Raw genomic sequence first — 23,719 nt, 5'->3', positions numbered from 1 at the left:
TCCGAACACAACGTGTTCTCACCACAACGCAATGGTCACATTGGTCGTTCACATTGACACTCTTAGCCAATTTAACCTCTAAATCTTTCTTGAACAGACGTATTATATGGGATTTGTTATCAGTATGACCAACATAACAACAATAATAATACGAGATTATTTCAACGAAACAGTAAATGTCGCGGAACAATAGTTCAAAGACATTATTAAGGTGACTGAAACAGCAAGAGAGAAAACAAAGACAAAGAAACGACGGCATTTCAGGGTGATATCTCATTTTCAGATGGCTTCGAGAGCTTGAAGGACGTCAGCTTTGACATCTTCAAAGTCTTCAACTCCAAAGCTGAAACGAACCAAGTTATCTTTGATTCCATACTTCATCCTCTCCTCTTGCGTCAGATCCCTATAAATTAAACCGTACAAATTAATTAGTCAAACTACAAATCGGTGATTTGATGAGTTTGTCAACTGAGAAGCTTATAACATACCAGTAGGACATGATGGCAGGTTGGTCCACGATGCTTTCGCAGCCACCGAAAGATGGTGCAATGTAAGGTATCTTGAGAGCATCCACAAACTTGATTGTCCTTTCAATGTCTCCATCAATCTACTCAATCAAGATAATCACGGTTTTCAGGATCATTTTTACTCTAAAAATAGATGCTGAAACTTGCTTGAGTAGAGAAAGAGAGAGATTAGGTTGGTGATTGATCTTTACCTCGAAACTGACCACACCTCCAAAACCACTCATTTGTCGCTTGGCGAGTTCATGTTCGGGATGACTTGGAAGACCTGGATAGTATACATGACTCACCTGCAAATCAAAATGCACTGATCGTTACAGTGTTGTTTCAGTAAATTTTACTCAAAAAAGCATACTCAAGAGATATCGCATACCTTAGGATGTGCCTCTAAAATTTCGGCCATTCTAAAAGCAGTCGAGTTCTGTTGCTGTACACGAAGATGCATTGTCTTCATGCCTCGGATGAGTAGGTACGCAGCGTTCTGTTAACAAACTTTTTGTGAGAATTCATGAAATAATTAAAGGCGTCATAAGAGAGAGAGATTCATGAGACGGTCAAGTAATTTACCGGGTTAAGTGTGCCTCCCAACACATGATGCAGATTGCGGATTTCTGAAACCAACTCAAGTGGACCGCAGATGCATCCACCAAGAACCTAAGCCAGGGTGTAACAATCTTTGTTAATAACTACACAGCCAATGAACGGTCTTTTGATGTTTTACAATACATGGAACACTTAATACTCACATCATTGTGTCCTCCAATGTACTTTGTAGCAGAGTGCACGACAAGATCAGCACCAAGAGCAAGGGCTTTCTGATTCATAGGTGTTGCAAAGGTGCCATCAATGCAAACAAGAGTTCCCCTTTTGTGACATATTTCTGAAACTAGCTCAATGTCGACACATCTAAGGAATGGGTTTGTCGGGGACTCCGTGAAGAACAGAGCAACCTGCCAAACAAGTCGGAATGAATTTGAGAGACATATTCTTTTTCCAACTGTAAGAAAAGAATATTAAGGCACAATATGTTACAGAACTGACCTTGAACTCATTCACTGCAGCTTCAAGCCCTGCGATATCAGCAGGATCAATCACAGTGACCTGGACATAAACATGATATCAATCGTCCAACATGAAATGGATCTATGTGGGTTATAAACAGAGAAACTGGAAAAGTTCAAAAGGAAGACTGTAACTAAAAAATTTGGTGCTAATAAGTTCTTACAGTGATCCCCATCTTGGGAAGAAAATTCTCCATGAAGATTCTAGTCTTCCTATAGCAATCTGTAGTAGTCACAATGTGTCCACCAGCAGGAACCAAAGCCAAAAGCATAACAGTGCTTGCACACATGCCAGAAGCCATAACCAAAGTCGATTCAGCTCCTTCAAGTGCACTACACATTATATTAATCAAACAAAGCATCAAAGAAGATAATCTTAAGGAAAAGGCAAGTGTTATTATAAAACACATAATAATTACGATAATATAATAATAATAATAACCTTATCTTCTCTTCAAGTACCACCGTCGTAGGGTTACCATAACGACCATACTCGAAACTCACACTCCTTTTCTCCTACAACATATTCAAGTTTTTCAACACACAAACAAACAACAAAGTCAATGATTCCTTCCTAATACAGATTGTTTCAACGTAATGAGTTAAAGGGACTACTCAATGAACAACGAACCTTGAAGTCAAGAAGCTCAGCAGTTTTCTTGAAGAAGTAGGCAGATGTGTTGACTACAGGAGTAGTAATAGCATCCGTGACTATACCACGACCTAATCTTTCACCTGTTTAATAAAAACCCCCAAAATCTAATAATAATCAGATATGAAAATTGAAATGCCCCCAAAAAGGAAAAAGAAATGGATCTAGCGGTGGTGACGAGACGACGTACCGGCATGAACAGTAAGGCTCCCATCGGAGCTTAAGAATGAGTGTTTGGAATCCGTCAACTGTACACTACCTAACTTCTCCCTAACAAGCCCCTCCTCGGCCACCAAAACCTCCTCATCGATCACGACGGGAGGAACGGCGGCCACGGGGGCGGCGGCGGCGGCTGCAGATGCGGAGGAAGAAACCGCAGAAGCAGACGAGGAAGCAGCAGCAGACGCCGCCGCCGCCGCCGAAGGTAACCCGGAGGAAAGGTTGTTGGACCACTTAGCCGCCACGATCTGCGCGACACCGATGTTGCTACAGTTTCTGCGGGCTTTGATGCTCAGCTGACGGACGAAATTAGGAGGAAACCTCAAGATCCTCGAGGATAATCCACCGTCACCGGTGAATGAGGCAGAGATCCCCGCGGCGGCATTGACACGGCGGCGAGATGATCCACCGACGGGAGAACCGACGAGATCTGGATCAGAACGGCATTGAAAGCCGGAGATTGAGGATGTGGAGAAGATCGAAGGGCACTGGAATGAAGAGACGGCCATTTGTTTCGTTTCTCTCTCGTTGTCTCGTGTGTGTGTGGTTTAGAGGAAGAGGTAGGTGCGTGAGGAGGGCTCTCTTTCTCCAATGGGCGGGTTTTTAACAAGCCTAAATATTGCTTTTTTGTCGTTTTGTGTGTTTAACCACTCCTTTGGGTTTAGATTAACTTAACCCAATTATCTTAAACTAAACCATGGTTTTTTATTTTTTTTATTTTTTTGCTTTTTAGGATTATTATTTTCTAATTTTGTTTGCTTGACTAATATTTTATTCTAATTTTTCTACATTACAAATATAGAACACGTTTCTTGCCAGAATTTTAAAACTTATCTCTAAATTAAAAAGAATCTTTGGAATTCGATAATGTGTTTTTGTTTGTTGAGTTTTCTCAAATTCAAGTTCCAACTCATTTGTATTGTTAAAAGTTAAAACATTCAATTTCATGTTGAAAATTTGCTTAAGAAACTAGTAATAATAACTTTTTAAAAAGCGAGAACGATATCTTTATCCTGTAGTGGCTAATAGGATTTTTTTTTGTTTTGAGGAATATAACATCTCTATCTTAATCATCTGGCTAATCCAAATTTGGGTGTTTTTGTTTTGACTATGACCTGTTTTTTTTTGCTTAAAAAAGATTGTTGCTAGTCTTCAAATAGAATCTATCTATGCAATTTAGATTCGATAACAATTTGTTACAGTTGCAAACACTTTCAACTTTTTTATTCATCTCTATTTGCTAAAAACGATCAAAATGCACCTACAGTTGAAAATTTGTCTTCTATAGTTAAAAAAAAAAGTGTATTAATCTTATTATGTTTAACAATTGGACCCGAACTAGTAATAAATAAGGTCCACTTGAACGAGAGATAGTTAGTGGTCTGGGTCCAAACACCACCAATATAATAAGTCTTTAAAGACACTATCATGAGTCACATTTCAAAAGCTTTTGTATTTGTGGTCATTTGTTCGTGTAGCGATTAACAAGATATTTAAAAAGATGTGAAAAAAAAACACGATTGAAACTTATAGGGTAGTCAATCTAAAATTCATATGAAAACGTAGTTATACGGTTATATACCTCAAAAGAATGATAGCTGGAAAAAAAGAGGAAACAAAAAAGTCAATCAGTCAGACAAAAACAGAACAGTTTGGTAACCCTCTGATGACTCCCTCAGCTTTTACTTGTACTTGTTGGGTGAATGGTAATGTGCTTTATGTATGTGAGTTTAAAAAAATGTTCTTACTATTATTTTACTAAAATGCCACTTAAAATGTGTGAACGTGCGTTTTAAGACCTGAGGGTAGGTCGCGTTGCTTTTTGATTATTATTAATGAATGACTTCGTTAAATTATTATACTATTGTTTACTTATTGAAGACAAATCAGTGAAGTATTTCATGACTGAATCATTAAACAAAAATATATGCGAAAATAACACGAAAATTTTTACAAACAAACAAAAACTGATATAAAATTCGCACAAGGATATGCCGTGTAGGTAGGTCATCATTATTGAGTTGTAAAATAAATAAATAAATCTTATGAACTTGTTGTTATGTTCACTACAAAAATTGGGACCCTACAAATTCGCCGGCTTTAACTATAGCCAGAAATATAATTAGCTATCCATATATATAAGGCTGGAAAATACTACAAATTAAAATAAAAATTTCCTATTGTATAATTTACATTTTCAATTTCTATAATTTATGTTCTGTTGATTGATAGTGAAGATTATATATTTTTCTCTACCCAATTTAAATCGAAACTACAATCAGTTATATACAGTAGTAGTTTGATCATAGCCCGCCAAATGGACCACAAAAACACTTATAGTGATGTTTCGTTTTTTCTATTTTGGAAAAGCCATACAAAATTGATTTTTTTAAAGTTTGTTATCATCCGTCCAATAAGGAAAGCACCAACAATAAAATTAATCGATAACTACGTGTCCCGTGACTCCCATTAACGTCTGTGTCACTATTATTGTAATGTTCAATGGTCATATTATATAGACACACTCAATAGAGTGCTTTGTTTATGAATTCTGATTTCCATAGTTTTCTTTTTGTGTCCACGGTTTTAAAAACACTGCGACTTTGGTACACCCAAGGTTAACCAATTTTGACACTTTTTGTTTTGGCGGATTACTACATCAATCAATACTGTTAGGAAACCTAAATAGAATTCAGGCTAGTAAATCAATCAGTGATAACTATCAAATAACACATTCGATTGCAATCTTTGGTTTCGATAGAAGCACCGTAGGTTATACTATAGTATCAATCTATAGTGCAGATGATAAAAAGATTGGTGTTTATTGAATAGAAAAGCAACAAAAAGAGGACAGCGGGTTTAAACCAAAATGGTGGTATATGATTTGCTTTCTCAGATAAAAGGTTTTCCTCTTCTTAGTCAAAAACAGAAAAATCAAAAAGCGAAAAAAATCGTCAAAAGAGGGAGAGATATATAGCATAAGATGAAACAGCTACTACATTTGGAAATGATAACAAATCACTTGCTTTTTGATCTTCTTATTGTGAAGGGAGAGAAGAGTTGGTTTAGTGATGAGCAGCAGCCTTAGCTTCCGCCTTAATCTGTGAGTTCTTCTTTATCTGCACATGAAGAAGCATTTGTTGGTATCATCATCACTTAGCAAACAATGGGATACTCTTAAGGTAGTACCAGAGTCTCGACCTGCATAACTATTTTTCTTAGGGTTTGGAAACCAGACATACCATTGCAAACTATTGATGCTTTGAAAGGCAACAAAAAAAACACATTGCAGTAATGAGAAAAGCGAGCTATGAACATACAGTGGAATATGAGATTAGAACTCAGAACATAACCATTGGATTCAAAGAAGGATCATGTTACTTGCGAATAGATTACTCCAAGTAAAAGAAGAAAAGTAGCAAACTTGTAATTCAGATATCTAATTTTAGCTTAACTATGCAATGATATAAATCAAATCTACTAATGGACAAGACAAAAAAAAAATCGAAACTTGAAAGTATAATTGAAGCAACATCACGTAAGATTCGATAGAGAGATGTACCTTCAAAGCCTTGAGCTTCACGTTCCCGTAGATGAGACCCAACCCGAAAGCCGAAGCACGAGCCACCTAATTCGATGATACACAAAACAAAAGACTCGATGAAGAACTCTTAAAAAACCAAAATTCCTACAAGTCAAAATACAGATCGAGAAACTGATCGGAGAGAGAGATAGATTACCAGAGCAAGAGTGCTGGTACCGGAGTAAAGTCCTGGAGGTGGCGCCATTGATTGATTCAGCAAATTCTTCGGTCAGAGATTCAATTAAACCCTAAAACCCCCCAAATCGATCGAATCTTCCGAAATCTCAGATTCGCGAGGAGTGATTGATATGAAAAAGACCCCAGCGGCTCCTTTGTCTTCCTTCTTCTCAGGGAAAAAAATATATTCACTGGGCTTTCTACGGGCCTTTAATTAATAATAGCTAGTAATACTTCAGGCCCATATCCTTCTTACTCCATTTTTTTTTGTAATTTTAACTTTTTATCCTATAACAAAATTATAGGATTAAAACCTTTAATAACAAAATTTTGTTTATAAAAACCAAGATTGAAATTTTTTAAAAAAAAAAGACAATCATGACATGTTTTTAAAAAAATATAAAATTCATATATAGAAATATCTTAATAAAACATTTGTTGAACATTGTAGACATTGAACTTGAACATAGGAATAATTATTTAAGCAAATTGTTTGTTTTGTTTTGAGACAAAAAAAAAAAAGAAAAAAAAAAAGAAGGGAAGAGTTTTGGTCATTAGCTTCACTTCCAAGCTTTCCTTCCTCTGAACTGGCTACCGCTGAGGCTATTCTTCTTTTTCTTGGCTATCTTTGATTTCCCAGCCTTTCTTCTTATTGCAGCCAGAGGCATATTCTTCTTGTGCTCCTTCTGTCTATTGCTCGATCCTCCGGTCTGCGTTCGTTTTCAATTCACACAAATTAAGTATTGGATCATATATCAAACAAACATATATTATATGCTTGCTTAACAACGGAAATAACAAACAAGATATACCTTCTTCTGCTTGATGGCAGTCTTGGATTTGTATTTCCCTCTGTCCTCCCTACCCGCTTTAACTAACTCCAGTCTTTCTTCTTTTGTTAGTTTATGCCTTATGTGAGCCTGTTGAAAGAGTCATAAATTTTTTTCAGTTAACATCGAATCTGTGCGAGACATCTTGTGACTAAAATGGATCAGCTTCTCATAGTAACAGCTTACTTCAAGTTTGGCTGGATCGACCAGCTTCTTACTTAGCTGATCAGAATCTGGAACTTTGAATCCTTTTCGAGCCAATGCAATTTTCACATCCTTCTTTGCCTGTATGTGACACCAAGACATCAACAACGTTGGACTTCTTTATACCAAAAACAGAGGAAAACAGAGCTTCTCTCTCTTACGCATATATATGTATACCTTAAGTTCTTTGATTTTTCGGAAGTCCTCATTCGAAAGTATGCCATCACTTTCACCAAAAGATGGACGTTCGCTTGCTTCTGCGCATCTCTTTAGTGCTCGTAAGCTTGTATCAGCAGCGAGAAGACTCGCATCAAAATCTTCTATCTTCCTTTTCTTCCCCTTTGCTTTCTCTTTGTTTCCACTACCCTCCACAGAAGAAGAATCGGAAGCTTCTCCTTCATCTTCTTCGCTTTCCGAATCAATCTCGGCTTCATCACTGTCATTCTCCTCTTCCTCTTCATCACAACTGACCAAAGTATCAGTATCACTATCATCTTCAGTGTTACTCATATCATCACCATCATTAGAATCTTCTCCAGCCTCGTCCTCAGTTCCACATTCATCAGGTATCACCTCCTGTTCCATATCATCATCACTGCTAGGCAACGTCACGTCATCATCGTCTTGATCATTATCACTTTCTTGCAGTAACTCAACATTGGGAACATCGCTGAAGACAGTAACTTCTCCATATTGTTTAGGTCTGGCAATGGGACCTCCAGGACGGCCACGGTCTTTTTTCACTAGAAGCGAAGGGTTGATCTGAAATTACAAAATGTAATTAATCGGCTAACCACAATACATCGACTATTTTGTTTCCAATTGACAAATCAAATGCTTCTTTTACCTCTCTGAACAGTGCTACGAGGGAACGAGATGCTGCTGAGATGGCTTTATTATGGGCATGGTCCTTTTTATACCGAGCAAGATCTTGCAGCAACTCTTCTGTCATCAACTGAAACAAGAAAAGACAATACAGAAAAAAGGATTGGTGTTGTATAACTACATTTATATAAATGAGGATATTAAACCAGAGTTAAGAAATAGTTACCTCGTGAATCCTAAGGCACATTTCTCGTACCACATTGAGTCCGACAGCAATAGCCTGGTTACATAAATGAAAACAATGAATTAAAAAGAAGAATAATATAGTAAATGATAGACAAAGCTTTCTAGTTAAGTCCCTCGAAGTCACACCTCAGGAAGTGAACCGTTGTGTAAAAACTCATTTACTATTTGCTTGAACAGTGGCTCCACGGCATCCGAAGGTACCTGCCCGAGACAAAATTATTGCGAGGATTGAAGAATGAGAAAATAGATAATGCTTTAAAGTGGAAATGTTTCTATACCCCATCATGGCAAGCCTGAACCGCTGCTGCAAGTATATGTGTAGTGTCCTTTCTACCTTGCTGCATTTAAGAGCATCCCTAGCTATTTTAATCAAATTTCAACAGAAATTTTTTAAAAAGTCAGTTAGAAAATCTCACTTACCTTAGCATAGTTTTGAAGATAAGTATAAAAGCTTAATAAATGCAACTTGTGAAGACCAATTGTTCGTGCAATAACTTTTATCATCATCAACCTCGTCTGCAGCATGGAGGAAACCAAACAGAAAGTTAGTTAGCTCATATGATTCTGTAGAATGGATGAAGCGAGTTAAATAATAGTTACCTCAACCCGTTCACTAGTTTTCCCAATGCTCTTGCCAGTCTGAAGCCGGGAAAGCAACCTCTCTGCAAAATTCTGTAAAACAAAATATTCAATTATACTATTGTAATTACTTTCCCTGCATATGAGTATATGACACACTACAAAAAGCTAGGAAATAAATGAACCTGTGGATCATTTAGATGATTAAGAGGTGAATAAGTTGAAGGGGTGTTCTCAGACGACGCACGCTGCTTTTTTTTAATACTTCGCATCGCGCGCTGCAATTTTGCTTGCTTTTTCTTCTTGCTAGAAGATGTACCTTTGTTGTTAGCCTAAACATCGGAAGTTAAAATATCTATCAACAACTAGTAAGCGTCTTCATACTCTGCAATCAAATTCATGTATAACGTTGTTTACCTTGTAAACAGCGTCTCTGTTAATCATAACCTGAGATGCTTGCTTTGACTCCTCTTCATCGCCACTTGAAGCATCACTATCATCCTCATCGTTAATGTTATCGTAGTCAAGAAGAAACCGAAGGGAAGATATCATAATCCTGTTAAAAGAGATAAGTTAGTATCATCATATCAAACTATTCCACAGTTAGGAAAAAAGAAAGAAAGAGATATATAATACCTAGGTGAAGTATGAAAGCACGCTTCACAAATAGCAATTGCTACTCTGTCATGTTTATCACCAAACCAGACCTTTCTCTTGTGAAGCTCACAAAGGGTAACAAGTGCTCTCTTAGCCTTGTTTTCATCTTCTTGCTACAAACAAGCAAAATGATATTATCTACTTGATAAACTCAGTAACACAAATCCCATGAGAAGGAAAAAGAGATTAGAATTAACCTCCAACGTAGAGACCACAATCTTCTGAAGTGAATTGTGCCTTGGATCAGTGATACTCATCTTACGAATGGTCTGAACAATGTGAGAGAAAGCAATCTTTCGCAAGTTTTTATCACCAAGTGTTTGAATATCCTAGAAACAGAGCCAGCAAATCTTCCATGACAAGACTCTTTTTAACACACCAAGAAAACGGTAGAAGAATCATATTAACAAAGAAGTAATCATATTCGTATCAATCACATTTTAAAAAACAAACCTTTCGATTCATGAGAAGAATCAGAGCTTGTGCAACATGGTTCCGAAGCCCCGACGGCATTGCAAGGCATGAGGTACGGAGTAAATCAGTCAACTGTGCTGGAAATGCGGCTAGATGCTTCGGGTAAAACGGAGTGACATGAGCGAGAAACATGGCTCGATCGCCGAGTTCCTTGGAAACGGAAGTGTTGGAGACGACGGAGGAGAAAGTGAGAGCCGCCTGTTGCTGAAAGAGATCGACGGAGGCATTGAACTGTTTGTAAATCAATTGGACCTCCGTTTCGTAACCCTCTGGGTCACGCTTGATTTGACCCTGAAGGATAGGAAGGCTGAGGTTCTCGGAGCTCCGACCAGACGCCTTCAAAGACTCCGTCGTAAGACCTAGAGATCCGGCCATAATCAGAGAGGGAAAGAAACCCTTAGGGTTTATTATACAGAACAGAGAAGAAAAAAAGATAGACTTTTGAATTTTGATCTACTTATCCTTTAGGTTAAGTATTCACTGGGCTTTTATGGGCCTTTTTACCCATAATACTAGTAAAATACTTCAGGCCCATCATTTCCTTTTTTTCTCCATTTTTTTTTTTTGTTTTTGGTATTTTTTTAATGTCTTTTAATAATAGAAATGATGATTGAATAACATAGATATAAAAAATATAAAATTGAAGTCAATGAATTTAAGAAAAAAAGAAGAAAAAAAATCCAAGTCGATGCATGTAACTATTCTAAATAGAATCTATTTAGCATATGTTTTGTTACTATAGATCATATATATTGATAATTATAGTGAAAATGACATGAAACTACCAAGTATTTAGTATTTTTTTTCTTTACTCAACATTCAACGTGTTATTGTTATATATTGTTACTATATAGTGTCTTCATTATTTACATCCATTACATAAACTTGACACTCATATCTTTTTTTTAGAAAATAAGAGTATCAAAGAATCCTTGTGTATATATAGATATACTATAGGTAAGTTGGATTTTGCTACTTGCATATTAAGCAGTAAAACTCAATTATTTAACCAAACTGATGGATACCAAAAAATATAGTTTCAATTTGAACACAATGACAACCACATTAATATAAACTATAACATAACATATTCACTATTAGAGTTATTAAATATTTTTTCTTAAAATTGTATATGAATATGATATACCCCAACATAAAAACATAATATATAAAATCATTGAAAATTGGATTTGTTACATGCATTATTGCAACAACAAAAGAAAAGTAAAGAAAAACAAGGTGTACAAATTTTGTTTGTCAAAGGTCATTTTCATGAAATTTCATCCCATATATCATATATGTAATGTAATAATAATATAACGAAAATAAAAGTGCTATCGACAATTAAAAAAAAAACAATCTGAGAGAATTAAAAATGTTTTTTTGGAGAAATGACTGTAAGACCCCTTATTAAGATCAGAACATGGCTTGAGAATCGGACGGTGAAGAATCAACCAAGTTGAGAATGCTATTCCAGTAGTTCTTGTTATCTTCATAGTAGTTAAACTCACTCTCGCCGGCTCCGGCAACGGAGGAGGACGGAGGAGCCTCGTTTTTTCCGGTGGGTAGACTCCGATTGATTGGATCACCGAGGAGAAGGCTCGTGAATCCTTCTCCTATTCCTTCCGTAGGACAAGGACAGTTGATTTGCCTAATCCAGTCGTGTTCGTGTTCTTTAACCACCAGACTCACATCGGAGGAGGTTGAGGAAGAGACGGCGAATTCAATCCTCGCCGGAATCTCAGATGATTCATTGTTATTATTATTGTTTCTATTTCTGTTGTCCGTTGGAATTCCTAAAGGCATGATCATCAGAGGAAGATTCTCTGAGAATGTCACCGTCGATGTCGGAGATTCAAGCTGTTGATCTCCTGTTCCTGTCAGAGTTTCCATTAATACATTACCAAAAACCATTCAAAGTTTAGTTTTTTAGTTATAAAAGATTCAAAGTTTAGTTTTTTATTCATAAAAGATGAGTGTCTCTTACCTTCGTTTAGTTTTGTTGACCAAATTGTTGATGTTTTGTGAGTGAAGCAGTGTTGTTGAGGAGCTGATTTGTTAAGGTTATTGTTTTGGTAATGGAGAAGCTTTGATTCTCTAGCTAGTCTTGCTTCAGCTTCGAGCCTAGCACTCTCCCATTGAGCCATATGGCTAAGCGTGGCTGCGTTCTTGGATTGACCTGTGGAAGACGAAAGGGTCTCGTTTTTGTGCTTGTGAGTCACTGGATCGATTCCCATTTTAAGCAGACGTTTCTTCAGGTGTGTGTTCCAGTAGTTCTTGATCTCGTTGTCTGTCCTTTTCGGTAAGTGAGTTGCAATCGCTGACCACCTATGAGATTAAAAGATCAGACTTTAAAGCAATCACAAAAGATTGAACTGTTTTGAGTGATACTTTGACTGATAATAAATAATTTCACCTGTTTCCGAGGAGAGCATGGAGTTGGATGATGGTTTGTTCTTCTTGTACAGTGAATTTGCCTCTCTTAATGTCAGGTCTTAGGTAGTTAGTCCATCTGAGTCTGCAACTCTTTCCGCACCTTTGCAGACCTATAAGGAGTTTGAAGAAAGGTTTTAAAAGAGATAGATGACAAGAAGAAGATGTGTGGTTTGTGAGTAAAAGAGCAGAAAAATGTGAGGTTACTTACCAGCTTTCTCAGGCAAAGAACGCCAGCTTCCATGGCCATGTTCTTCAATATAAGCCAAAAGTTTCTGATCCTCTTCTGGTGTCCAAGGCCCTTTCTTCAACCCGGCCTTATCACAACACGGTGATCTACCCATTAAATCCGCAACACAAATTAGACTAATTTACTGAAGAAGGAGAAGAAGCTTCAGTCTGATCCTCCACTGTGTATAATGTGTGGAATAGCTATCATTATAGTGATCACTATAATCACAAAGGCTGCTCACTTGGCGTCACTCTGATATATAGATGGAGAAACACAACAGAAGATGTCTCTGTTTAGGTCCTGTAAGCGCCCCTTTTCCCGGTCTCTGACATGGATTGGCATTCAATTAGATGGGGTCGAGAGATATTATTACCTTTGTGGTTCCAACACCTTGATTTCCTTTTAAAGACTCTACAGAGCACCCAAAAAGTGGCCATCTTTACTCTTGGAATTGTACCTTCTCTCAATACAAGGTAAAACAGTGAATTTCAGAACCTGGAGTAAATTTCAAGGTCAACATCTATCAATAGCCCTCACTTTGATAAACTTGCAACTTAGGATAACGTCATAGACAAGAATGTTTTTTTCATTTCTTCTCATTAGCCTTAAACAAACTCTGTGGTCCTTGAACAGTTTTCACATTTAAACCAATCTTGTTCTCCCATCAAAGTTCGCTATCTGACAGTCTCTGATCTCTCTGCATGTTCACTAAATCAGTAAATCTCAATACTTTTATCTTAAACTAGGGTCAAAAAGATGCTCAAGGTTTCTTATTACAGGTTATCCTATTAAGGTCTGGTTTCTTGAAACCTACTAAGTTCGTATTGTTACTCTCTCTTACTAACTGTGTAACTCTAGTTACCCTAATAAGTTATACTACTTTATGAAAACGTGTTTTATTGATTTCTTTTTGAGTTTTTTTCACATTTTTGTTAGCTTTTACAAAAACTCCACAATAGTAAATGCTGTTAAATGACGGTGAAGAGAAGTGGAAGCTGGCACTATAATGGGAAAAAGTAAATCAGACACAGAGGATTGATGATATTTGGAGAAACTTAAGAGCAAACAATCTTTATGATTTATAAATCCCAATTTTAGAAAAAAGAAAAGGGAAATGCAAAGTAGTTGCAAGTAATTAATTGATTGTCTATCTATGATGTCATTAGCTTAGACTTGTTCTGTATTCAATTAGTCATTACTCTGCAAATGGTAAAATTCTCCCTGTGGAAGCAACACAAGTTTTATGCCAAACACATTTACAACCCTAAGTGTCATTTTCTCTTTAGATTTAGATCAGAAAACTATGACCGTGGTAAAAACGGAATTTCAACCATTGTAAATTTGAGTTTCTAACCTTGTAAATGGAGAGAGGAAGCACTAATGTGGTGGGGAGCAAGAAGAAAGGAGGTGAAAAACCTTTCCTTGTGTGATTCCTCCATCATTTAATGAAAGTCACACTGGCTGCTCCACTGTTGTTGGTGTCAATTCATCAGAAAATCTATTATTTTCACAAAGATAAACTAAGATAGACAATGAATGATGAAAAGTGTACTGAAACTTAACCATCAAAATAGCTACTTGATGAGGTAAAAAGTTATGGTTTACCATTTGACCTTTACCATATCATAAAGGCTTTGGGAAATGATCATATATGAATACTTGCAACTACATTTCTCGGCGACCGTAGAATTTTTACCTTGTTTCTTACTAACTATTATGCATTTTCTTTAGTACCGTTGCATACATGGTTTGGATAGTTTACAGGTGATCAAATGTTGTCGACAAAGGTAAATTTTGCTGCCAAGAAAGGTAGACGATTTAATGGCGGTGACGGTGACATTAAAGAGATTTTACTAGACCAAACAAAGAAAAGAGTATCCTAGTGTGTGCCATGGCAGCAAAGGAGGATTTATTGAGGTGGGCTCCAAGCTTGAAGGGAGAGAAGAAAGTATCTTCATCGACTCAAACCATAAGACAAAATCACAAGGCTCAACGAATTGTACCAATAAAAACTAAAAGAAATTGGGGAAAAAAATTAAATCATATTGGCTGCAAAAGATATAAAGGACAATGGGGACACTTTTATAAATGTCTTGCTGATTTCATATTGCCAGCTTCTACTACTCTTCAAACTTTTATGGTCCAAACAGTGCTCGATAATTAACCTTCATAGATGATGATGATGAAGCCACTTGCCAAAATCACATCCATCCACGTAGCTGAACCACCCAATATAAAATGTGAGAAACTAAGAATCAATGAGCCAAGAAGAGGGGCCAAAGCTTTTAAAGTCAACTGATAACCATTTGCTTTTCTACATCATCAGTTTTTGGACCAGAAATAATATAGTTTCTTAAATTCCCACATCAATGCTCCAAGTCTTTTGCATCAGAATGATCGTCGTTCTACCGAAAAGAACAAGAAGTCACACGCATGGGAAATCAGTAAACAAGAAGTACGTACATGAATGCTCCAAGTCTTTTTCTTCACACTGTTTCAAACTTTTCATACAAAAACTATGTAAAACCCTTTTTAAGTTGGCGTAGTAATTAAATACTGAAGTACACAAGACATAAAAACGCAGAGACTGTTAAGCTGCCCAAAACCTGTCACTGGATCTAGACATTCAATTCCCATTTTTTCCTAATGGTAAAGAAGATGAAAACAACGCAAATTGTGCTATCTTTTAGGAGTTTCATCCAAGTAACAATAGTCAATAACTCATCCCTGTCTATGCCCAAACTTGCTTGTTCTCAGTTCAACCATCTCTCGGTAATTTATGCTCCGACCTTTTCATTCACTATCTTCAGCAAGACATGGCCCAATTTATCCAACTAAAAGTCAACAAAGAGGAAGGAACCAAACAGCACAGTTCTCATCTTAATCACAGTAGACCAAGTACTTTTAAGTGAACTTACGGCAAGAAACAAGCCACGCAAGTTAAGAAACTACAACAAACTTAGTACCGTGTTAAAGGCTAGTTAATAATAGAATTAAAACAGTATTAGTGGACTTTATATAGTAGTCCCTTCACAAACAGTACAAAAATATTGAGAGTTTGAGACCCTCACGACAAAGACAACGAGTACGTAATATTAAGAGGATCGTAATAAGGATTTGAGATTTAACTGATAGTTAGTTCAATGTAGGGCCAAGAAACAGCTTGAACTTTGAAGTCCCAAGTCTCTGTGACCAAATCAGTAGTGTTTTGCTTTTTCGGGTTTAGTTGAAGTATTTTTCTAAAGGGGTCGTCACAGTACAAAAAAACTTGGCAAATCGACTCCCTTAGCCTTAGCAAACAACTAAACACCTCTGAGTCATACGACAAACCGACTTATATTATATCACATATGTGCTCTTCCTGACATTCAGATTTATTGGTAAAACAAAACATCGAATCCAGAACAGGTCATGGTGGGATCCATAAGTTTGGTTGCTAGCAAAGAAGATGCTCGGCTCTCATTCTCAATCATGTAAAGATTGATAACTTCTTCTATATATATAGGACCGTACTTGGTAGTAGTATAGTATATATTGAATTTGAACTTATAGTATAAAACAAAAGAACAATTCCATAGATTTGAAATGAAGCATGCATGTAACTTCAATAGTTAGAGATCGATAATATGCCTTGACTACTGATGATAAAAATATTTTAGTAACACAAGTAGGGGGACTAGTAGTTACGGACATAAAAATTAAGGGTTAAATATGGAGAAGATATAAATATTGGGGGCAATTTTGAAAACATTTCCTGATAATTTAGCTGTATGGGTTAGGTTCCGATGAGAAAATTTTGTTACTCTAATCGAGAGAAATCGAATCGCGAAACTTTTATTTTTCCGGCGGCTTTGCTCTGTTTGATCGATCGTTTACACCAAATCCGAACTAAGTATCGAACCCCGCCGTAATCGGAGATGTCGAGCTCAGGCCAGACGCAGTTCCGCTATACTCAGACGCCGTCGAAAGTGGTGCATCTGCGGAATCTCCCATGGGAGTGCGTTGAAGAGGAGCTCATCGACCTTTGCAAACGATTCGGCAAGATCGTTAATACCAAGAGCAATGTCGGCGCCAATCGCAACCAAGCCTTCGTCGAATTTGTGAGCCTTTTTCTCCTCTCAGATTGTTTTTTTTTTTTTCTTTCTAGCTCCTGAGGATTTGGTTAGGAAACGATAAAAAGATAAATTGGAACTGCTTACTTGAAATTGAAGCACTTAATTGAACTTGTAGTATCTATCTCATCATGAATCATCACCATGTTGAATTGGTTTCTAAAGCATTTGATTGATGTACAGGCTGACTTGAACCAAGCTATATCAATGGTTTCGTATTATGCTTCATCTTCAGAGCCAGCTCAGATTCGGGGGAAAACTGTGTATATTCAGTACTCTAATCGCCATGAAATTGTAAACAATCAGAGTCCTGGAGATGTCCCTGGGAATGTCCTCTTGGTTACCTTTGAAGGAGTGGAATCTCACGAAGTGAGCATCGATGTTATCCATCTGGTGAGTGCATTTACCTTCATTTTCAAAATTTCTTGCTTGCTTGCGTACTACTTTGATTTTGCTTTGCTTTGCTTCCGAGTGTGAGATTCTTTCACTGAATTCTATTTTTATCAAATAGGCATTTCTCAGTTAAAATTGGTCATATTTTGATAAGATATGTGATTGATGTCTTTATATGGGTGAGGCAGTGTGTTGTGCTTCGAGCAGATGAATTTTTATAAAGAAGATTTTTCAATTCTTGCTACTAAACAAAACTACTTTGAGTAACTTTTACATAGACACACTATTCAAATCATAGTATATCAACATTAATGAAATGCTCGAATCACAGATGTTGATGCCTCTTTATTAAAAATCTTTCTGGAGAGAGTTTGGAAATAGTATCGTGTTCGTCATTCTCCTATCTATGGTCTATCATGCCCATAAGTGGACAGGTGTCACTCTGTACTTATCTGGGCTTCTTCTCTTTTTTTTAGTCTCAATCCGGGATCATTTTGAGTTTCTTTCACCCGTTTTGGTTCCCTTTAGCTGTTATCCCTCCTCCGTATGGTCATGGTTCATATCGAGTCCAAATTTGTTTCAGGTATTTTCTGCTTTTGGATTTGTGCACAAAATTGCCACTTTTGAGAAAGCTGCTGGTTTTCAGGTAAGGCATTGAGATTTGTATCAAACGTCTCTATGGAGAAAATGAAATGATATTAACCTTTTTATCTGCCTTCCTAACTTGCCAGGCACTAGTTCAATTTAGTGATGTGGAGACTGCATCCGCGGCAAGGAATGCGTTAGATAGCAGAAGTATACCCAGGTATACTCGTTTTTCTTGCATGCACACACAAGATATAACTCTACTGATTATAACTCTACTGATTATATATTCTTTTGTTTTTGGAACATTTAAATTTAGATATTTGCTCCCGGAACATGTTGGTTCGTGCAATTTACGAATGTCCTATTCAGCTCATACTGATCTCAACATCAAGTTTCAGTCCCACCGGAGCAGGTAGAGTTTTGATTCCTTTACAATGTGTTCTCTGTCTGCATACGCTCCCTGTAATGTTGAAAACCTTATGGTAGAATAGTTGTATCATATGTTTGATTCTTTGATTTACTCAGAGATTACACAAATCCATACCTTCCAGTGAATCACACGGCAATGGACGGGTCTATGCAGGTATCGTTTTCTTCCCCTGCCCTCCCCACACTTTTATCTATCTGTCTCCACCAGTGTTTACCTTTCTTACGTGGTTTATGGTATTTTCTTCAGCCTGCGTTAGGTGCTGACGGCAAGAAAGTAGAATCTCAGAGCAACGTCCTTCTTGGTCTGATTGAGAACATGCAGTATGCTGTCACTGTGGATGTTCTTCATACGGTGAGGAACAACAGCATGCCCATTTCTGCTTCTCAGGCATGCTTAATCTCTCTAAATCAATAATATATTTTGCTTCTCATAGGTGTTTTCCGCGTATGGGGCTGTCCAGAAGATTGCTATATTTGAGAAGAATGGTTCAACGCAAGCCTTAATTCAGTACTCTGGTACATCTCCTTGCACTAACATCTGATTGTGATCCAATTCAACCCCTTTAAGCATTCTGAACATCTTTTAACCATTATCTAATCAGCTTATGGTTATGCTAAGCATTTGAATACAATCATCTTCTGCTTCATATTTGCTATTTCTTCTTTGTAGATATAGCAACTGCGGCAATAGCTAAGGAAGCACTGGAAGGACACTGCATATATGACGGTGGCTACTGTAAGCTTCGACTATCATACTCTCGTCATACTGATCTCAATGTTAAGGTACATAAGATTTGTTGCTTTTTGGAGTTGTATACCTAAGAAACAAAATGTGAGGGGACGACAATAGTAATCGATTTGCGTAGGCTTTTTTTACTTTTTCTTTTCTAACTTGTAATTTCTTCTTTTATTTTCCCGTGTTTGAATGCAGGCTTTTAGCGACAAAAGCAGAGACTATACACTCCCTGATCTAAGCCTAATGGTGGCCCAAAAGGCGGCCGGAGTCTCGGCTTCAGCGCCAGCAGGTTGGCAGAATCCGCAGGTGCAAACTCAATACGGAGGAGGTTATGGTGGAAGCCCATATATGTACCCATCATCTGATCCCAATGGGGCTTCACCTTCAGGCCATCCTCCTCCATACTATGGTTGAGATATTGTTTACTATAAATTTGGGATTTTGCTGTCGTCTAAAGACAGAACTGAGAGTGCTTCCATGTTAGCCAGTGTTATGTGTCCAGTAAAAGTGTGATTTGTTCTTTTTGGTTAATAGACATAATTTAAGTGGGGGAAACCAAATAATAAATTGAAAAGAGCTTAGTATAAATGCATGCAGTAATCAGTATAGCTAGCGCATTAAGGTGTTAACATGGTTAGATTATCTTCTTCTCTGTGATGTGCCGGTGGTAACATCTAGCTACTGAACCTCTTTTGAACAGTGTGAATGGAAATAGCTACTGAACCTCTTTTGAACAAATTAAACCTTTGATTATTAAAATGATTAAAAGACAAATTTAAACACAACAACATACCAAGCTGTTTGATACGATAGAGAACACAAATGCAAGATCATAGATAATAGTTGCTTGCGGTGGTGGATTAGAAACAAAGGGATAGATAAAACGACATAAAGCATAAGAAGGAGTATTCTGACGACGAGTGATTGTAACAGAGCGCACCGGCATGACCACCAACTAACTTTCATCATCTGTTAAGGAGAGAAGCAATCAATCTCCGTGGTGTTGACTTCGAGGCGCATATGTCCTGAAAACCCATCTACAGTTCTCCTTACTACGGATGTGTAGTCGCGACAGTTGGCCTTGAAGCTTATGTGGAAGATGGCATTCATAGACTTGGCATCAATGGGATTGAGAATTGGAGACGGCGGCTCAACATCAACATCATCATCATCATCATATTGAGTTGTTGTTACTCGGGTTTGCACAAGTATCTTCTTCAACTCCAGCTCCTTTGGCGGGAAAGCATGAGATCCAGCCTCGCAAACTTGGAAAAGTGCAAACTGGGCATACAGAAGAAGCCAATCATTTTTACGAATGTCCTCGTCCGGAACCTCGTAGAATCTCTGATCATCAGCTGCTTCTTCTGGTGGTTCAGACAAAAAGGTAGGCATACATTCTCTGTAAGACGCATCTACCCAATCAACCATGAAGTGCTGGAAGTCTAGCTGATACGCTACAAACAGAAAAGGAGGTCAGGTCAGGTCAGGTCAGTAGAGAGAAACAAAATGTTTTCTTGTTTCAATTTGGTTAAAGAAAATTAAAAAAAAAAATAAAAAATAAAGAAAACATGTTGTGGTGGGTTTGATTCTGCAGCCTTCAATCATAACTTCCATCATAGTTTCCAAAAAGGCACCAAAAGGTCTGTTGACCATAGTTTGCAGAGTGAGAGACGACGGAGACGAATCAGCAGCAGCATCAACATCTTCAACCTCTACAGTAGCATCAACGTCTTCATCCTCATCTTTAACCTCTACAGTAATATAGTAGGATACAGAAAACGGATGTTGGGTATTCAATTTTGGAATGCGTATGAACTGCAAGTTCCTATTGTGCTCAAAGTTGAACCAATGAACAGCCAACTGGCCGTAGAGAACCATTTCGGGAGGTGGTTGTTCTTCCTCCTTGTCCCCAAAATAAAATTGTGAGAGTCCCATCAAACGTGGGACAGGAACGTCAGGATCGATATCGAAAAACTAAACCCCAAAAAAAAAGAAAAAAATACAAATTACAATATAGCCGCGGGGGAGGAGGGGTAAGTAATATTTATAAGGGTTACCTACATACCTGAGAATCAACGATTTGGCGGGAGTACCTTTCGTCTATTTCTTCCGGTTCACTTTGATCTTCTTCTATTTGGCGTAAAAGATTGTAGCTTTCCTCATCAGATAGATTCCGCATGTCCAACAACTGCTTCAGAGATTTCCTGTTGTCGATTCGTTTAACAGCTTTTTCCTCAATCACTTTCTGATAGATACATACAACAACAAAGGAGGAGAGTGTGTGAGAAAGTTGTTTAGGTTTGGGATAATCATCTTCTAATATCTAAGCCATGGCCAAAAGAAAAAATGAAGTAATACATGACATGTGCATCCACATCGACCCACTACTTTATCGGAATCTAATACCCTCAACATATAGAGGCATTGTTCGTCCGTTAGCTTTCCGCTTTCCAACATCCGCCACAAAATATCCGCCATCTTCTTCTTCTCTCGACGTCGTATGGATTTCTCATTTCTCTGTGTGTGTTTTTTTCGTTCTTTTTCTTTTTTAGTGCGGATAGGTCGGTCACTACATATATAAATCAAGTGGTAATCAAGTGGTAATCAAGTTGATGTATAGGGCTTCACACATTTTTGGCCCACCTACATATTTTTTTCTCCGAATAGCGTTTACTCTGGATCAAAAATTGTGCCTCATCATTGGTAAGTTTCAGATAATGACCCATTGTATTAAAAAATTATAGTGTTAAACAAACTAGTGGCATAGATTAACAGAGCGCACCGGCATGACCACCAACTAACTTTCATCATCTCTTGAAGGAGAGAAGCAATCAATCTCCGTGGTGTTGACTTCGAGGTGCATATGTCCTGAAAACCCATCTACAGTTCTCCTTACTACGGATGTGTAGTCGCGACAGTTGGCCTTGAAGCTTATGTGGAAGATGGCATTCATAGACTTGAGAATCAGAGACGGCGGCTCAACATCATCATCATCTTGAGTTGTTACTCGGGTTTGCACAAGTATCTTCTTCAACTTCATCTCCTTTGGCAGGAAAGCATGAGATCCAGCCTCGCAAACTTGGAAAAGTGCACACTGGGTATAAAGATGAAGCCAATCATTTTTAGCAATGTCCTCGTCCGGAACCTCGTAGAATCTCTGATCATCAGCTGCTTTTTCTGGTGGTCCCGACAAAAAGGTAGGCATACATTCTTTGTAAAACGCATCTACCCAATCCAACATGAACTGCCGGGATCTTCGCTGATTCGCTACAAACAAAAAAGGAGGGCAGGTCAGGTCAGTAGAGAGAAACAAAATGTCTTTATCTCTTTCTTGTTTCAATTTGGTTAAAGCAAATAAAAAAAATAAAGAAAACCTGTTGTGGTGGGTTTGATTCTGCAGAGTTCAATCATAACTTCCATCATAGCTTTCAAAAAGTCACCAAAAGGTCTTCTGACCCGAGTTTGCAGAGTGAGAGAAGACGGAGACGAAGCACCAGCAGCAGCAGCATCAACATCTTCAACCTCTACAGTAATATAGAAGGATACAGAAAACGGATGTTGGGTATTCAATTTTGGTATGCGAATGAACTTCAAGTTCCTATTGTGCTCAAAGTTGAACCAATGAACAGCCAACCGGCCGTAGAGATCAATTTCGGGAGGTGGTTCTTGTTGTTCCTCCTTTTCCCCAAAATAAAATGCTGAGATGCCTTGCTTACTTGGGATACGAACGTCAGGATCGATATCGAAAAACTAAACCCCAAAAAAAAAAAAAAAAAAAAATACAAATTACAATATAGCCGCGGGGAGGAGGAGGTAAGTAATATTTTTAGGGGTTACCTACATACCTGAGAATCAACGATTTGGCGGAAGTACCTTTCGTCTACTTCTTCCGATTCTTCACCTTGATCTTCATCCATTTGACGTGAAAGATTGTAGCTTTCCTCATCAGATAGATTCCGCATCTCCAACAACTGCGTCAGAGGTTTCCTGTTGTCGATTCGTTTAACAGCTTTTTCCTCAATCACTTTCTGATAGATACATACAACAAAAAGGAGGAGAGTGTGTGTGTGAGAAAGTTACAATCGCCATGACCGAAAAAAAAGAAGAAGTAATACCTCAGATGTGCATCCACCACCCACTACTTTATCGGAATCTAATCCCGCCAACATAGAGAGGCATTGTTCGTCCGTTAGCGTTCCGCTTTCCAACATCCGCCGCAGAATATCCGCCATCTTCTTCTGCTTTCGACGTACGTAGGGATTTCTTTATGTGTACGTAGGATAGGGTCGGTCACTAGATATATAAAACAAGTGGTAATGGGCCCAGTGGCGGCCCGGACTAGATGTATAGGGCTTCACACATTTTTGGCCCACCTACACTATTAAAGATCTGGTAAGAATCAGTGAACACAAAAAGTCAAGAAAACAGGGTTGTTGATAATTCCAAAACATTGTGGCTAAAACCGAAAACCTCAAAAAGTAAGAGGAGCACAGTTTTAAAAATAAGTCAAGTCGAACCTTTTGTCTTGCTCAGAGGTTTTAGTCTAAAGCCCTAAACCATTTCCTCTGTCTCGCCATTGCTGCTCCATCGATTCCATTCGTAAAAATCCAAACTTTTTTTTGTTCAAATCAAAGCCAAACACTTCTGTTTTTGTAACTGAGACTGAAAAACAAAAAGATGGCGGTTGCTACTTTCTCGGAGCTACCGTTCTTCACATCGTCTATCACTTTCTCATCAGTCCCACTTCCAGGTAGTTTCCAATTCG

General features: G+C 37.8%; 8 protein-coding genes and 1 long non-coding RNA gene across 15 annotated transcripts; 2 read left to right on the top strand and 7 right to left on the bottom strand.

The window, feature by feature from the left end:
* Positions 1–85: 85 nt before the first annotated feature.
* On the bottom strand, positions 86–3,111 carry LOC104744259 (cystathionine gamma-synthase 1, chloroplastic-like). 2 transcript variants are annotated; one of them, XM_087487539.1, is made up of 12 exons: positions 2,673–3,044; positions 2,428–2,582; positions 2,217–2,320; positions 2,028–2,101; positions 1,750–1,918; positions 1,566–1,625; positions 1,271–1,474; positions 1,092–1,178; positions 898–1,005; positions 719–814; positions 489–607; positions 86–403 (listed from the first exon to the last, which is right to left on the bottom strand). In XM_087487539.1, exons 1-12 carry the CDS (start codon positions 2,963–2,965, stop codon positions 280–282), a joined length of 1,593 nt encoding a protein of 530 aa, XP_087343665.1. In that variant the 5' UTR covers positions 2,966–3,044; the 3' UTR covers positions 86–279. The 2 variants fall into 2 exon arrangements, with proteins under 2 accessions (XP_087343665.1, XP_010463584.1); XM_010465282.3 differs by having other exon boundaries at positions 2,428–3,111.
* A 2,148-nt stretch (positions 3,112–5,259) lies between these two features.
* Positions 5,260–6,406, bottom strand: LOC104744256 (uncharacterized). The gene is made up of 3 exons (XM_010465275.3): positions 6,197–6,406; positions 6,019–6,084; positions 5,260–5,575 (listed from the first exon to the last, which is right to left on the bottom strand). Exons 1-3 carry the CDS (start codon positions 6,242–6,244, stop codon positions 5,522–5,524), a joined length of 168 nt encoding a protein of 55 aa, XP_010463577.1. The 5' UTR covers positions 6,245–6,406; the 3' UTR covers positions 5,260–5,521.
* Positions 6,407–6,602: 196 nt separating this feature from the next.
* LOC104744255 (uncharacterized) lies at positions 6,603–10,463 on the bottom strand. Of its 2 annotated transcripts, none has more exons than XM_087487538.1 (15): positions 10,011–10,463; positions 9,755–9,923; positions 9,537–9,670; positions 9,318–9,456; positions 9,086–9,232; positions 8,922–8,993; positions 8,742–8,837; positions 8,600–8,659; positions 8,448–8,522; positions 8,302–8,355; positions 8,098–8,205; positions 7,428–8,012; positions 7,233–7,331; positions 7,029–7,136; positions 6,603–6,926 (listed from the first exon to the last, which is right to left on the bottom strand). In XM_087487538.1, the coding sequence occupies exons 2-15, from the start codon at positions 9,812–9,814 to the stop codon at positions 6,777–6,779; spliced, it is 1,887 nt and encodes a 628-aa protein (XP_087343664.1). In that variant the 5' UTR covers positions 9,815–9,923; positions 10,011–10,463; the 3' UTR covers positions 6,603–6,776. The 2 variants fall into 2 exon arrangements, with proteins under 2 accessions (XP_087343664.1, XP_087343663.1); XM_087487537.1 differs by having other exon boundaries at positions 9,755–9,886; positions 10,011–10,450.
* An 816-nt stretch (positions 10,464–11,279) lies between these two features.
* Positions 11,280–13,109, bottom strand: LOC104744254 (transcription factor MYB106). Of its 2 annotated transcripts, none has more exons than XM_010465273.3 (4): positions 12,676–13,109; positions 12,448–12,577; positions 12,019–12,359; positions 11,280–11,908 (listed from the first exon to the last, which is right to left on the bottom strand). In XM_010465273.3, the coding sequence occupies exons 1-4, from the start codon at positions 12,806–12,808 to the stop codon at positions 11,448–11,450; spliced, it is 1,065 nt and encodes a 354-aa protein (XP_010463575.1). In that variant the 5' UTR covers positions 12,809–13,109; the 3' UTR covers positions 11,280–11,447. The 2 variants fall into 2 exon arrangements, with proteins under 2 accessions (XP_010463575.1, XP_087343666.1); XM_087487540.1 differs by having other exon boundaries at positions 11,280–11,902; positions 12,676–12,808.
* Positions 11,535–13,365, top strand: LOC109129030 (uncharacterized). The gene is made up of 2 exons (XR_015581705.1): positions 11,535–12,289; positions 12,524–13,365. It is a non-coding gene; the product is annotated as an uncharacterized LOC109129030 (long non-coding RNA).
* A 3,060-nt stretch (positions 13,366–16,425) lies between these two features.
* On the top strand, positions 16,426–19,542 carry LOC104744253 (polypyrimidine tract-binding protein homolog 1). Of its 3 annotated transcripts, none has more exons than XM_010465271.2 (10): positions 16,426–16,796; positions 16,992–17,201; positions 17,785–17,847; positions 17,933–18,006; positions 18,106–18,201; positions 18,315–18,372; positions 18,466–18,570; positions 18,653–18,734; positions 18,889–19,001; positions 19,150–19,542. In XM_010465271.2, the coding sequence occupies exons 1-10, from the start codon at positions 16,614–16,616 to the stop codon at positions 19,366–19,368; spliced, it is 1,203 nt and encodes a 400-aa protein (XP_010463573.1). In that variant the 5' UTR covers positions 16,426–16,613; the 3' UTR covers positions 19,369–19,542. The 3 variants fall into 3 exon arrangements, with proteins under 3 accessions (XP_010463573.1, XP_019092018.1, XP_010463574.1); XM_019236473.2 differs by having other exon boundaries at positions 16,453–16,796; positions 18,889–18,954; XM_010465272.2 differs by lacking the exon at positions 16,426–16,796 and adding an exon at positions 17,533–17,635 and having other exon boundaries at positions 17,062–17,201.
* A 139-nt stretch (positions 19,543–19,681) lies between these two features.
* Positions 19,682–20,382, bottom strand: LOC147926170 (UPF0725 protein At3g44770-like). The gene has a single exon (XM_087487535.1). It carries the CDS (start codon positions 20,380–20,382, stop codon positions 19,927–19,929), a length of 456 nt encoding a protein of 151 aa, XP_087343661.1. The 3' UTR covers positions 19,682–19,926.
* Positions 19,682–21,630, bottom strand: LOC147926169 (UPF0725 protein At3g44770-like). Its single transcript, XM_087487534.1, has 3 exons — positions 21,313–21,630; positions 21,020–21,199; positions 19,682–20,928 (listed from the first exon to the last, which is right to left on the bottom strand). The coding sequence occupies exons 1-3, from the start codon at positions 21,430–21,432 to the stop codon at positions 20,443–20,445; spliced, it is 786 nt and encodes a 261-aa protein (XP_087343660.1). The 5' UTR covers positions 21,433–21,630; the 3' UTR covers positions 19,682–20,442.
* Positions 21,553–23,227, bottom strand: LOC104747956 (UPF0725 protein At3g44770-like). 2 transcript variants are annotated; one of them, XM_087487533.1, is made up of 5 exons: positions 23,070–23,227; positions 22,800–22,982; positions 22,329–22,704; positions 21,737–22,221; positions 21,553–21,629 (listed from the first exon to the last, which is right to left on the bottom strand). In XM_087487533.1, exons 1-4 carry the CDS (start codon positions 23,184–23,186, stop codon positions 21,752–21,754), a joined length of 1,146 nt encoding a protein of 381 aa, XP_087343659.1. In that variant the 5' UTR covers positions 23,187–23,227; the 3' UTR covers positions 21,553–21,629; positions 21,737–21,751. The 2 variants fall into 2 exon arrangements, with proteins under 2 accessions (XP_087343659.1, XP_087343658.1); XM_087487532.1 differs by lacking the exon at positions 21,553–21,629 and having other exon boundaries at positions 21,663–22,221.
* Positions 23,228–23,719: the final 492 nt, after the last annotated feature.

The sequence above is a fragment of the Camelina sativa genome, chromosome 15, assembly GCF_030686135.1.
Source record: "Camelina sativa cultivar CO46 ecotype springtype chromosome 15, ASM3068613v1".
Lineage (NCBI taxonomy): Eukaryota > Viridiplantae > Streptophyta > Magnoliopsida > Brassicales > Brassicaceae > Camelina > Camelina sativa.
Note: the sequence above shows the minus strand (reverse complement) of the source record. Positions and strands in the feature narration are given on the sequence as shown.